This window comes from Pagrus pagrus (genome assembly GCF_965226575.1).
Source record: "Pagrus pagrus genome assembly, chromosome: 9".
Taxonomy (NCBI): domain Eukaryota; kingdom Metazoa; phylum Chordata; class Actinopteri; order Spariformes; family Sparidae; genus Pagrus; species Pagrus pagrus.
In genome coordinates this window covers 21,476,565-21,491,413 of record NC_140193.1, presented here as the reverse complement: position 1 = coordinate 21,491,413, position 14,849 = coordinate 21,476,565, and the positions used below count along the sequence as shown (strand labels likewise).

Genomic DNA, 14,849 nt, shown 5'->3' with positions numbered 1-14,849 from the left:
CTGACAGAGGACATTATTGCGGCAAGTTTTAAAAAAGAAAAAAAAATCTGTCTCCCATGTGAAGGGGAGAGGATCCTATAGGTTCTCTCTCATACACAAGTACACTCTATAGGCGTCAGTGACTGAGTGAGTCACACTCATTAGTCAGGCCAGTTGTGCAGAGATCTCCTCCTCTCTCGACACTCACACATCACTCTCCATCACTGCAACTACTTCCTGCTGCACCAACACAGAAGTCGGGCATGAAACTTCAGCATCCGATGTCTGGTACCATAGCAACAGAGAACAACCAATAAGGGGGCTCCTCGGGACACGACGAGCCATGGGTCAATAGCATCCTGGTTTCTTTGGATTGTGTGAAATCCAGCGCCAGACTATGGACATTTTTATTTCCCCGCACTATGACCTACTTTGTTCCACTGTCCTGAACTTAAAGCTGACTGTTACGTATTATTTAACACAGGCAGTAGATTTGAAGTCGGGTGAGTCAATCACAAACAGACACATCACGTGTTAGTCCGGATCAAATCAGGCACACGCGCTGTTTTTACTGTACTTTGTGACTGCGGGGTTATTATTGCCCCCTTGTGACACAGTCGGAGCGGACCACCATCATCATCACAGCCTGCCTCGTTCAATCTGCACGTGCCTCTGCGTCACGGCCGTCGGTGCTCGTGTGCCGGGCCGTTTGAGGACAACCGAGCTGGAGCCAGACAGTACACACAACGAAAAAAAAAAAAACCCGAGACTGCTTCTGATCGACTGTCTAGCGCAGGAAAGCAGGCGGTGTGGGCGCTTCAAGCCTGCTGGTTTAAAGCCATGACAGAGACAATTTTCTGAGGTGAACAGTGTGTGAAAGTGCGATAACCCGCCGGTCCTCCAACACCGAACCGCTTCACACCGTCGGTTGCCTTGTTCGTGTCGGTACATTGGTGTCAAAGTGTCAGAGTGGGTGGTTTAAAACTGCACAGAGCGTCTAAAAGCTGCCATACAGTCATTTCAGGTGACATGCAGCCAGTTGCCCGCATAGTGGCGGCATTACAACACAACTTGAGGCTAAAAACAAGAAGCCGGGGATAAGCTGCATCAAGCTAGCTACGAAAAGCTTTATGGGGACCGGAAGTTGAGCTTATGTGGTTTTTGAAAATAAAATACAGTTGAAGCCAGTCAAAATATGAACCACTTTTCCCGAACATAACAGTATTTAAGAGCATAGATTTTTATAGGAGATTGGAGATTGTATTGAGGAAGAAAAATAGCAGGAAGAAACTCAAATTTGTATCTATTCCAGGTCTATCCTGAAATGTTACAAGGTTAAAATCCCATGCATATCATTGTATTTATGTTTTTTTTCCCCATAAAGGCCTGTCAAGATTAGTATGTTGCTGAGATATAGGCTAGTATTTTGTAACTTAAGAATTTGCCTGGATTCATTCACAGTGAATTGAAGTTTGAAATTGTTTAAAGGGAATGAAACAGACTGTCTATATTCGATATATAGACCTCACAAACCTCTCCATATCTTTCTATATTACCTAAGTATGTATACAGTTTATGGACAATTGCTGTCTAGACTAAGTTTCTACATCACAAAAAATATGTTCAGGCATCAGTATTTTGAGCGAGGCTGCCAAAGAGGGGCCCGCGGGCCAAAGTTGGCCTACAATCAGGTACAATTTGGATTGCTAGATATTTTTAGCAGTCAGCTGAAGCAACTTACAATCTTAGTATCCTTTTGCATGTTAACAATACGATACAATACAATACAATACAATAGATGCTTTCTTCTGGCCCACCATTAAGTTTCAGTCTTCGCCCTCCAGGGCAAAAAGTTTGGGCACCCTGGATTGTGAGGCAAGACCTATATATATATAATACACTTTATTTATTTATTTTTATTGTGTTATTGTTATTATGATCCATAACCCAACATTTCCACCCTGCTTCTCCTGTCTAGCAAATGTAATGTTTTATTTTGAAAAATTTCTCCGGAACTTCTGCCTGCCTGCCTGGCGCCCTTGACTCTCACAGAGAAAAAGGGAAAGCAAATGGTTCAGGCGGTAGAAATGGAGAGCGAAAGGACTGGGAGGGTGAGCGAAAATGTTGAACAGACATGGCGTGGCAGCACAACAAAATAAGGGGACCTCAGTTGATCAAAAGGACCTCTCTGGAGAACAAAGTCAAGGCTGAGGAGTCGAGCTAACTGTCTGGAGGATTTTCATCTCGCTTTGCTTTGGTCTTACCTCGTACTCAGTGCGCACACACAACGTTTGTGTTGGGCATTATCTGCAGAGAGAAGTCTGTGGCTAACAACCCAGTCTGACAGGATAAAAGGTAAAAGCGACTCACTTCTGTTAGCGAACAACCACTCGGGACTGTTGTTTGTTTACACCCGTGATTTACACCGTGCTGAAGTTACAGTCACGTACCTTATCCATTGTTTGGTAGCTAATCTTGCCAGCTTTGTTACCGCGTGCAGACAACACACTTCTGCTGGTATTCTTCTTCTTCTTTTTCCTCGCTTGCTTGAACTGGCACGGTGTTACAGTCGTGTCATGGCGCAGCGACTTGCATGATTAACTAGCTAAGCATCGTTTGGAGTTGCTATGCTAATGTTAGCTGCTTACATGAAGGATGTGTCAAAGTGCCACATGGGGCTCTGTTGTAACCTACCTGTCAACAGCAGAGGAGCTGCCCGGGCATGCCCTTGGACACGCAGCTCTCGCCTTGAGCGGAGGACCAATTTCATAACATTTATGCTGAATTAACATGTCGCCTCATTAATACATTAAATGCACAACAGCCGTGCGTGTCACTTGTTAAAAGTGTCACGGGTTGTCTGTGTCCTCTGGCTTGCACATGAGAAACTACCAACAAAACTTCACCTAGGAAGTTCAAAATGTTATAATATGATATTATAGATAATATAGTAATTAAATGATTGGCACATCTTTATCAGATCATTTCAGGATGTGTGGAAAAAAACATTTGTCTGCATTATCTCCTCTGAATAATTAAAATTAAATACATAACCTAATCTAGTAATTAAACACTAAACTGTCTGCAGTCTGGTGTCTGAGCCCAGCTTGGACCTGCATGACTCAGTATTGCTGAATAGCTCTGCTTGTGCTTACAGGTAGCTCAGTATGAGTCGAGATGGGTGGATGAAGAAGAAAGCCAATGCCGGTGGTGACAATGGTTGGGCTGAGAGGGTGAGTAACTGTCATCATCAGCAGCAGCAGCAGCAATATTTGGCAGGAATCGTACCAGTGTGAGGACATGCCCACAGTGACAAGGACCGTGAGCTTGATGACTGAGGGAGAAGTCTGACCTTAAAGGGACAGTTCACCCCAAAATCATAACTACATATTCCCCCCCCCCCCCTTACCTGTAGTGCTTTTTATCCATCTAAATCATTTTGCTGTGAGTTGCAGAGTTTTGGAGAGACCAGCCGTAGAGATGTCTGCCTTCTCTTAAATGTAATGGAACTAGATGACACTTGGCTTGCAGTGCTCAAAGTGGCCAAAAAATATTGCTCACAGCGAGGTTATCTCGAGTAACTGTGTCATGATTTCTGGAAAGAGACAGTACTGTTGAGTGCCATCTAGTTCCATTATATTCGAGAGAAGGCAGACATCTCCGAGGCTGATATCTCTTTCAGGGTGAAATGTCCCATAGTTGGATATATAGGTAACTTAATGGGAAGTTGTAAATACTGAGTTGGTTAAGTAAAGGCTATTCTGACTTTTAACACAGCTGTAAGAGCTGCTTGTAGCCCATTACAAACCAAAATAAAAGTAGTATCGGCATACAGGCAAGATAGTAATTCAACACCAAGCAGACCATATTTAATATCTGTGTAAGTTCATAAGCATTAATGTACAGATTGAATGTGTATGTGCAGTCTGCAAAGGAGAATGCACATGTTAGTTAAGGTTTGCAATCAGTGCAAATTAAGCAGGTTAAAAAACAAAGCCAATAATTAAGTTAAAAGTATTTGAACATTGAAAAAATGTTGATTGTTGCTGGAGTGTATAGAAATTGTACCTTATCAGAGAGAATGCATTGTTATAATCTTGCTAACAGAGTCTGAATATATGTAATGTTTATAGATGCATCATGGCCAAACATCAATTTTAGGGGGATTTTATGTAAATGTCAAAAATGCTTGCAGAATATGCATATGTTTCAAGAATATGATTGAATATAAACAAATGTTTCTGTTCAGCGCTGAGATTCTGTTGTGAATGGTTTTCTAACACCTTGTCCTGTCATTGCTCTCCTCCTTGTTTGCAGGGCGGCTACATGGCTGCCAAAGTGTCTAAGCTGGATGAGCAGTTTAAACTCGATGCCCCCAGAGAGAAACAGAAGGATGGTTCATGCTCCAGCATTTTCAGTGGAGTGTCCATCTACGTCAATGGATACACAGGTAACACGATGCTGTAGCACATGATATCACATAGCACACTTAATAAGTTTGTGTCTCCTCTCTCACACTCGTGTTGGTCCAGGGTGAAGAACTGAACAGTAATGCAAATCTGCTCAAAGAGTGTTGCAGACAATTCCCTGTATTTCTTTTTCTGTCACCCAAAATTATAATTTCAGTTTCAAAATATTCTGTAAAACTGTAGCTGTACAGAAAGATGTTATAATGCTCTAACCAGTTTGTAATACATTTAACAATATATCCATGTTAATATTTATTGTCATGGACATACAGATCATGGCATTATTTGGATAATACCAGGGGGAAAAAAAAAAATCTTTCAGGTCATGGTCCATGTGATTATTGGGTCTTTTCTTTTTACTCAAGTATAGTTACTGGTATTGATCTTTTGTGCAGATCTTGGATAAGACTTTTGTCTTGTGTAGATAACTTGATGCACTTTTACCGGTGAGATCAGGTAACACTCAGGTGACCTCCTGTAAGATGTAGTAAAACAACTCAAACTAAACATTTTTTTGCCTGTTTGTGAGCAGAGCCGAACGCAGATGAGCTACGCAGGCTGATGATGCTGCACGGCGGCCAGTTCCATGTCTACTACTCTCGCTCCAAGACCACCCACATCATCACCAATAACTTACCCAACAACAAAATTCAGGAGCTCAAAGGGGAGAAGGTCATCCGGCCGGAGTGGATCACTGACAGGTGCTGAGCATGTTTTGCTAATTTAATATGGTAAAAATATAAGCTAAAAGAAATTCCTGTGTTAACTTTGTCATTTGTTTAAAAACAGTGTCAAGGCTGGGCGTCTCCTGCCTTACCTGCAGTACCAGCTATATGCTAAACACAAAGGCCCACTCTTCCCCGGCATGACTTTGCGTCAGACCTCAGAGATCGCAGGACCCAGCCAGCCAAGCGTCCATCATAAGCTTCATCTGCCATCGCGCAGCCTTCAGCACTCTGTCCTCAACCATGAGCAGTCTTCATCATCCACCTGTCAGAATAACTCCGTCCCTCCCCCCGGTCACAGTCGACTTCACCAAGGCAACATCCAACCTCAGTCCATCCAGCACAACTCTGCAGCTCGCTCCATTAACCCTCAACCAAGTTACTCAGATCCCAGGCACAGAGACCCTTTACACACCTTCCCCTACCCCACAAAACACCTGCACAAACCTCCACAGTCTACTCTTCAAACACCTCATCCCAGTCTCCAGCACCAGAGAGCCGGCCAACCACAACCTCAAATCAGCTCTTCTTGCAGCAGTGCCCAGAGCGGCTGCAAGGAAGCTGAATTAAAAATGTAAGTATCCAACTTTTTTCCCTTCGTTTAAATTAGAAAGTTCTTGACACACAATGAGAACATGTGGTTACATTAATTCTGATTAAATACAACTTCTTTATCTTACAGAAACGGATTAATGCAGACCTCATTGGACGTGATGAGCCATTCAAAAATGAATGAAATGCAAGAGTGTGGCAAAGATCCTCTCCCACAGGTGGTGAATGAAGCACCCCTGACCAACGGACACGCTCACCTTGTTAATGGTGCCTTAAAGCCAGAGGACCTGTCCCCTGTTACAGATGGATCCTCTGTTGACAAGGAGCTGCCTGAAAGCAGAGTCAAGAGTTCAGAAGACAAACCTCAGAATCCTCACACCAAACATGACCCGTACGAGTTTCCCCACAGTCCTCCAAAGCAATCCGACCAGTCTCCCGTCTTTCGGGAGCATTCCAGCTCACAAGGAGCCAATGGGCAGAGACCTCCACCTCCTACCTACCAGGAGGCAATAAAAGCCACCGAAAACCACCTAAAACAGCTCCAGCCATCCTGCCAAGTTAATTCAGATCCTGAAAAGACTGCTCTTTCACCTGCCTCTCGCCCTCTTTCACATGCTCCAATTCGGCTGAACGGAAGTCACCACAATGCCTTTTCACTTGACTCATCCTCACTCAACACGAGCGATGTAACAACCAAACCTGACCCTCCCACCGAGAAGTCATCATCATCTAAGTCTTCAGCTCAGCTGCTGGCACAGACAGGCGGTTTGATCTCCGAGTTCTACTCTCACTCACGGTTACACCAGATATCCACATGGAGATCCGGCTTTTCTGAGTATGTCAACGAACTACATAGCAAACGGAAAGCAGCGGGGTCAAACTCCTTCTCTGGAAAAGAGCGACTGAGGAAATCTGTGGCCCAGCACTCTGCAGGCAGGCAAGGTAGGAAAGGAAAGGTTGCCTTGTTGCTTTTACCACTAACACCCAGGCTGCAAGAGGGATGTATTTGGGTGTCATGATGGTTCAAATTCTGACAGACGTTAGTTGAGTGTCTCCCTCATTCTCTCAGTGTGTCCTGTTGCTACTTGGTGTAACCTACCTTGAAATGAAAAAATGATATTTCAAAAAACTAAATGTGTCATACTCACTTTTGTGGGACGTGTAGCTTCTCTCAGCTAAACTGAAAAAATAAGCCTTATGTCCTTTCCTAAACACTTTTCCTTGACCTCCATGGAAAACGTTGTGAGGTCCAAGAAAGATGTGAAGGAGAATTCAAAAGGACTCAGGAAAAGACAACTGTGATGCTAAGAGAACCTGACATAGAGCTACATAATTATATACCGTTGGATGTTATTGTCCTGGTCTGCTGTATTCGATTTAAATGTTGCTGCCACAAAAAATTCTGGGATGGAATTATCGGCTGTCATTTTTGTAAAGGATGGTCCAATGTGTCTTATGCTAAAGGAGATAAGAAAGGAAGCCTGTAAGCGCCTTTTCTTAGAATTTAAAATATTCAACCAGGTCTTATCATGGCTGCCACTTTGATAGTTCAGGTCTCAGCGAGGAACCTTCCTAAGCAAAAAAGATAATAAACCGCAACCTGGATATCTTGGAATGCATGTGGCATCTTTAGATGTAGTGTTCATGTCTTTTTGTGATTTGGAAAACATTTGTCTGATGATCTGTTTTGTGTGTTCAGGTACGTCAGCAAGTGTTAAATCCTGTATTCTTCATGTGGACATGGACTGCTTCTTTGTGTCTGTGGGTATCCGACATCGACCAGACCTTAATGGTAAGGCCCCTTTTTGTCAGTGAACGGTGTTCATATGTAGTGATCCCAATAATAGTCTCATTGATCCACTCAGTTCTCCTGGTTGAGTCGATGCTTTTCTTGCAGGGAAGCCTGTAGCTGTGACCAGTAACCGTGGAGAGGGCAGAGTGCCTCGGAGAGCTGGGGCCAACCCTCAGCTAGAGCAGCAGTACTATCAGAGGAAACATGCTCAACCTCAACCTGGTGAGATTCTCATACCCAACCTGTTTGTCATGGAGCTGGCTGGCCTTACTTTATTGTAACGTTCTTGTCCTGCCTCTCAGAGAGGGCAGAAGATGATCTATACAGAACTCCTTCACAAGAGAGTCCTGACTCTCATACCAACGGAGTGGAGCAGGATGCTGCTGCTCTCTCAATGGCAGAGATTGCATCTTGCAGTTATGAGGCGAGGTAAGGACGCACTTTCTTTTTAACACTTTTATTTTATTAGATACTTTTGGCCCAGAAAGAGCATTCATAACTTGTATGCAAGTCTTTAAACAGTGAGGATGAGGAGGGGAAAGCTACCAACCATGTTCTGTATTTTAACAATTAATTATACATTTTTTCCATCTTGCAAATGAGTAAGTCATTTTTCAGTCTTTCCATCTCTTGAATCGCTTGATCTCTTGATGATTTAAGTCTGTTATCTACTGAACATGGGTCAGTCTGTAACCATTTACAGATGACTGCTTTTTTTTGCTGCTACAGCCTTTATTTTCAGGAGGTATTATTTTCTGTTATTCCTTCTGGTGGACCCAAGGACACACTTTCAAGTTCTCTAAACAGCACAAATATAAGTATTAGAGCCTGACCAATATATTGGTTGGCTGATTTTGTCAGTCAAAATTGGCCTATCACAGATATATCGGTGTCAACATACAGTCTATGTTGTCCGATAAGCACCAATATGAAACTTTTTTTTTTTTTTTTTTTGACAGAGCATAATGCAAAAGACACTGGGTTAACACATCATTTAAAAAAGAGTTAACTTTTTCAGTGCACTGCTCATTTTGGATTATTGTTAAACTGCCTCCATTGCATATCTTTGTCAAGTGTTTGAATACAAAATATCGATACATATCGGCCCCAAAAATTGAGTATAATTCAGGTTCTAATCAGTATTTTGGACTAACCACAATGTTAATAAATCGGTTCTTTCTTTCTTACAGACAGGTAGGCGTAAGAAACGGGATGTTTTTTGGCAAAGCAAAACAGCTGTGTCCAGCGCTGCAGTCTGTCCCTTATGATTTTGAGGCCTATAAAGAGGTGGCTCTCACCATGTATGAGACTCTTGCAAGGTAAGAACTCCCTGGTCAGTGATTCACTTTCCTTGCATCCAAAATGACCTAAATCACAATTTCTTTCTTTTATTGTTTGTTCTTTGCAGTTACACCCATGACATCGAGGCTCTGAGCTGTGATGAAGTGTTGATAGATGGTTCTGCTCTGATAGTCGAGTTGGGCGTCAGCCCAGCAGATCTGGCCAAAGCAATCAGAGCAGACATCAAGGAGAAGACGGGATGCTGTGCTTCAGTAGGCATGGGTGAGTCTTGTACTGTAAAATAGATCAAGACGTTGTTTCTGTTTTACAGACTCAAACTGACCATGTCATCTGTTCAGGCTCCAACATCCTGTTGGCTCGGCTGGCGACCCGTAAGGCCAAACCAGACGGGCAGTACTTCTTGAAGTCTGAAGAAGTAGATGATTTCATCAGGGACCTGCCAGTGACCAGCCTGCCAGGTAGATACAGCACCACCTGCTGGTCATAGCATTCAGTCTGCAGTCTTTAAGTGTCCTCTTGGTGGCTATTTGATCAGTTGTTGTTTACTTCTTCTAGGTGTTGGGCCTGTTATGGGCAGGAAACTAGCTGCTATGGGTGTGAGGTCATGTGGGGACCTCCAACAGGTCAATCTGTCTCAGCTGCAAAAGAAATTTGGACCCCGGACCGGACAGACCCTGTTCCGCTTCTGCAGGGGGCTCGATGACAGGCCCGTCCGCTACGAGAAGGAAAGAAAGTCTGTCTCAGCTGAGATGAACTACAACATCCGCTTCACAAGGGTTAGACCTACTTCCTTTCACTTGAGCTATTTCTTCTGTCTCATCCCTGCATTTCCCACCTATCTGTCTAACATTCATGTCCCCCTTCCTCTGTGACCAGGTTGATGAGGCAGAGTGTTTCCTGTCTAATTTGTCCATGGAGGTGCAGAAACGTTTACAGGAGGCAGGACTGCGGGGTCGCAGAGTTACCCTGAAGGTGATGGTTCGCAAGATTGGAGCTCCACTGGAGCCGGCTAAATATGGCGGTCATGGCATATGTGATAACCTAGCCAGGTAACAGAGAGACTGTCTTTCCTGTATGTTATGAGGTTGATAATGTAGTCATTCCATGGCTTATTCATGTCATTGTCACAGCCTAATTCTTTTCTGTCTCCTTCTCTGCCAGGACTGTGATGCTTGCTGAATCCACTGACAAGGGTCAGCTGATTGCCGCTGCCGTCATCAAGCTGTTCCATGCCATGAAGTTGCAGGTTCAGGACCTGAGAGGCGTCGGCATTCAGGTTCAGCTCCTCGAAGGAAATCGTTCTAGCCACAAGGACGCTGCAGGTGTCCGGACACGCTCCATCAAGGAGATGCTGGTGGAGCAGGGATTAAGTGCGAGATCAAGCAACAAAGGTTTGTGTGAAGCCTTTGTGTGTTCAGTTTCTAATCTTTAATGTCATCTGTGAAATGGATTGAGTTTGAGAACCGTGTTACAGATGCTGCTGTCAACAACACGCATCAGGAGAAGACTTCCTCAATGATCGCTCCATCATCTGGCCCCTCTCCACATCCTATGTCCCCTCCTGAGCCAGTGCCAGGGACAAGCAGAGACCAGCAGGCCTGCAGACAAACTCCCAAACACTCCCGAGCACGTCTTAACTTGAGTATTGAGGTTCCCTCCCCCTCACAGGTGAGGAGCTTAAGGAAATGTCTGAGTGATTAAACAACAACTGAAAGATAAGATGTTTTCAACAAGTTTTTTTAAAATGTTTTATATCTAAGGTGGATCGGTCTGTATTGGAGGCCTTGCCTGCAGATCTGAGAGAACAAGTGGAGCAGTCGTGGATGAACCAAAATGGGAAACCAAACAACCATCGGTCACCCAGTCCACAGCCCACCGCTCCTCTTCCACAGCCTCCCACTCTGAAGTCTCGTCCAGCCTCCCCACCTTGTCCTCCTACCTCTGCTCCTGCATTGTACACTCCACCTGTTGGCACGTTGGTTCTGCAGATCCCAAACCAACCCGGCAGTCCAGGGATTGTACTGGAGCTACCAAACTTCTCACAGGTAGAGACACAACCATTTGAGATTTTGATACATTTAATTTTACGACACAAGGAAAAAAAAATCAAATGACCTTTTTGTTATTGCATTTTTAAATTATTTTTGTTATCATCTTCTATGAAGTGGTTGGAGAGTAGGATAGATGTGTTTTAACACTTAACAATAGCAGGAGGAAGTCTATAGAAGTTGCTCAACATCCTCCTGGAACCATATTCTTTGTGGACAATCAATCTATGGTTTTGTCAAATGTCCACACTGTAATTTAACTGCTGGAAGGGCAAACCTTTATTAAACAAAGCTGATTTCATCGGGATTGGAAGTTCAGCTACGCTTAGTCTCTCGGCTATCTGACTGCAGGTTGATCCGGACGTGTTTGCTGCCCTTCCCAAAGAGCTCCAGGAGGAACTGAAGTCTGCCTACAACCGCGTAACGAATGTCCAGCCCCAGGTGAAATTGTGTAAGTCCCCAATTATGATTTATATAGTTGTAAAGGAATGTGTCTTGCTTTTTTCTACCATTGACAACTTTTTTCAGAATACTGTACCTTCAACTGAGCGTTCTAGCAGCAAGCAAACGGCACCATAAAATAACATTTGTATAACAACCAAAACAAAAATCTTGGGCTCTAACACTGTCATAGTTGTTTGGAAAAAAGATCACATTATGCATCTACATTGGATGAATCACTTTATACGAAATTATCCTTTAATTGTGAAGGGATTTATTAAAAAACCTCTCTAGGAATGTGATAAAACCCTTATTATCGGCATGCGTATTCTCTTAATATCATGGTTTTCCTCTTGGTTTCTCAGCAGTGGAGCATAAGAATCCTCTGTTGCAGCTAAAACAGTCAGGAGTCGGAATTGGCATTGGTCGGGTGAAGCGGCGCTACAAGAGAAAAAATGCAGTGAGCCCTGTTAAAAAAGGTCCTTCCCCTGTGAAGAGGCGTCAGACGACGAACAGCCCAGCCAAAACCCTACCACCTCCTATAAAATACAGGGAACCAGTGAATGTAGTAAAGGTAAGCATGTTAACAGTTTCACACATGAAGCTGAAGGTCTTTTTTGTGTGGTGTCAGTTAATTCATCTTCCAACTCACGGCTGTTTTTCTTTTTCCAGACTGAATATGGACCCTCCACATCGACCTCAAAGCCGGACATCCCAGAGTCCAAATCCATTCTTCGCCCAGCTCCAGCGTTGGCCGGCGCCTACGACCTGACAGACATTAAAACACTCCTACGGGAGTGGGTCACCACCATGACAGGTATACAGAGAAAGAACGTGCTCTTTCACAGCGCCAGCTCGTGCTACCTATGTTGTTTGTAAGGCTGCAAAAATGCATTTTTTATCACTTTTACCTTTTTGTTAGACCCCATGGAGGAGGATATCCTGCAGGTGGTGAAATACTGCACTGAACTGATTGACGATAAAGATCTGGAGAAGTTGGATTTGATTATAAAATATATGAAAAGGTAAGTGATGCGCAGGTAATCCACAGTTCATTCCTCTACCTCCCCTGCTTTCTTTATTGTTGTCATTTATCCCTCACGTTGGTTGTTTAACTCTTTTGTGCAGACTCATGCAGCAGTCGGTGGAATCTGTTTGGAGTATGGCATTTGACTTCATCCTAGACAACGTGCAGGTGGTTGTGCAGCAGACGTATGGTAGCACCCTGAAGATAACATGAAGAAGGAGGGGTATTGTTTACCCTGTGCGTCACCACCGCTTTTTGTTTTGCTACTTTCACAAAATTGTGACAGCCAAATGATGTTTCTCCTCCTTCTCAACTGTGACAACACTGCAGCATCTGCCAGAATGTTCTCAGCGATCTCCTGAGACTCAAATTAATGACTTCTCACACCTCTCACATTACATTATTTTCTGTACTTGCTCTTTAAAGGTCAAGTAACACTAACTTAAATGCAGGAAATGTTTAGAATCTACTTGCCGAAACCCAGATGGGTGATAATCGTAGCAGCTTTTTGGAAATTCATCATTTTTCATACGGCGTTCTTTTCTAAATAATTCTAAGACTCGTTTTCAGATGTACGTGAAATTTTATATAAAGATTTTTGCAGGCAGTGCTTAGCTTTTTCTTACACGTCCAATTAAAGCCCAGCCTTTTAAGATTTAAAATTTCCCTCCTGGTGAGCGTTTACCGTCTGATAAAGCAGTTGAAGTCCCGTACGTGTTCCTAAGGTTTGAATAATGTTACACAGGCACATTTTAAAGTTTATTTTTTTCATGTATGCAGTTAAATCAGTCTAGGATTTAAATAATGGCAGTGATGAACACAGTCATGTTCAAACTGATTTTAGAATCAGTTAGTGTTGTAGCACTAACACAGACATCAGACTCGGTAGGAATAAATACGTATGATTCATCAATGTCTCTTTGGTGCTCCATTCCACTTGTACTGACCTGTGAAATTTCTAGAACTGCTATGTCACAAAAAAAGCAAAACAAAATATACTCTGCTGCATACGGTAGTATCTTTTTTCTTGTCTCTCGCAAAAAAGTGCCAAACCCTGTTATTAAAGTGTGTAAATAATGTTTTTAAAGACACTTGTTCAAAGTTTTAAAAGAAAAGATGAACGCGGAGGGTTTACCTCTTGTATTGTTTACACGTAGTGAATTCTTAGTAACTGTCTTTAAATTGTAAATTTTCTCACTCTTTTAATTGTTTGTAAGTGTTCGAACGTGGAAATCAGAAGCTGGCCAAAGCACTTCATATGAGGTTAACTGTTGATTCTCAGTAGCACTCGTTGGACCGATGTTGGAGGGGGTTATGGTGATCAATAAGTAGCCTATGCATATCTATTTTTCACTAACAAGTAAGATGTCCTTCAATATAATGTAACATGTCATACAGTCTTTGTATCTGGAGTAAATCTTGGTTTTCTACTGTGTTTCCAGCTAATTTTACATATCTGAATATTGAAATAAAGCAGTCGGAACCCATCGGCTATCATCTGATGATGATTTAGCCTCTGAGGGCAACAGCCAGTGTTGTGTGGCTTCAGGTGTAGCCAGCGGATATCTGGATAACAGATAAACTGAGCCAAGACTTCCTCTGTCATGCAGTGTACGAATTTGTTGTTGAGATGACTGATCTATAAACAGATATTTGCATGACTAATTGCAGCTGATAAAAAGCTAAATTGAATTTAGAAGATAGCCGATGGGCTCTGAGATTGCATTTTGGCCACTGAGTTCCACCTCTTTTGCTCACCACACAAACTGTTTACCTGCATGCAGCTAAAGCTCACCCGAACATGATTGGTCAATAATAATTGGACCACAAACGGAAGCCAGAACGCTTTAGTTAACAAAATGTCCTAGACACAGATACCTGCATTCATATTCAGATATCCGTTTATAGAGATTGCCTGATTTTTTTACTTGGAAACCCATCATACGTATTTATGTATTTACGTTGGAGACATTTGTACGGCTCGTGGCTACATCATTGTATTTCTGTGAAGTTAACCTTTATGATTGGTTATTTGAAGTACTTTGCAGACGCGACTGGCTGGCTAGCTTGTGATCTCACCATGCAGGACATTGTGTGTGTGGTTGAAAAGTTTGTTTAAAACAGTTTCTCTATATGCAAACCAAATCAATCTGTCCTTTTTTTAACTTGTTGAAATGAATGTAATTCAGAATGTGCAAGTCTCCAATCACTTTGAAGATGTTTGCTTCTCTCTCCACCTGTCATATCTTGCCAGAAGTTAAAATTGGCCAGTCTTGACTTCTCTTAACTGGCTTGTGCCTGAAGACCTGAAGCTGTGAACTTGTTTGTAAGTTTTCTAAATCTTGGTAATAAACTGTAAACTCTGTATTAACTTATTTGTCCTTGTCACTTTTTAAAGCTACAGACTGAAAAGAAGAAGGGTGTCCAATCAAGTAAACGTTGGTTGGGAGGGAAAGTAGTATTCAGTACTTTGATACTCAAAACTTCGATATCAACATAAAGTGTTTTTATGTT

General features: G+C 42.8%; 1 protein-coding gene across 2 annotated transcripts; it reads left to right on the top strand.

Annotated features, from left to right (window-relative positions):
- The first annotated feature begins 2,028 nt into the window (after positions 1-2,028).
- On the top strand, positions 2,029-14,706 carry rev1 (REV1 DNA directed polymerase). 2 transcript variants are annotated; one of them, XM_084361978.1, is made up of 22 exons: positions 2,029-2,334; positions 3,137-3,212; positions 4,297-4,429; positions 4,981-5,149; positions 5,238-5,747; positions 5,856-6,667; positions 7,425-7,517; positions 7,623-7,739; positions 7,820-7,946; positions 8,708-8,836; positions 8,926-9,080; positions 9,158-9,277; positions 9,375-9,595; positions 9,696-9,868; positions 9,981-10,210; positions 10,294-10,487; positions 10,580-10,864; positions 11,219-11,318; positions 11,677-11,882; positions 11,981-12,125; positions 12,231-12,333; positions 12,437-14,706. In XM_084361978.1, the coding sequence occupies exons 2-22, from the start codon at positions 3,147-3,149 to the stop codon at positions 12,546-12,548; spliced, it is 4,200 nt and encodes a 1,399-aa protein (XP_084218104.1). In that variant the 5' UTR covers positions 2,029-2,334; positions 3,137-3,146; the 3' UTR covers positions 12,549-14,706. The 2 variants fall into 2 exon arrangements, with proteins under 2 accessions (XP_084218104.1, XP_084218103.1); XM_084361977.1 differs by having other exon boundaries at positions 11,674-11,882.
- The last annotated feature ends 143 nt before the right edge of the window (positions 14,707-14,849 follow it).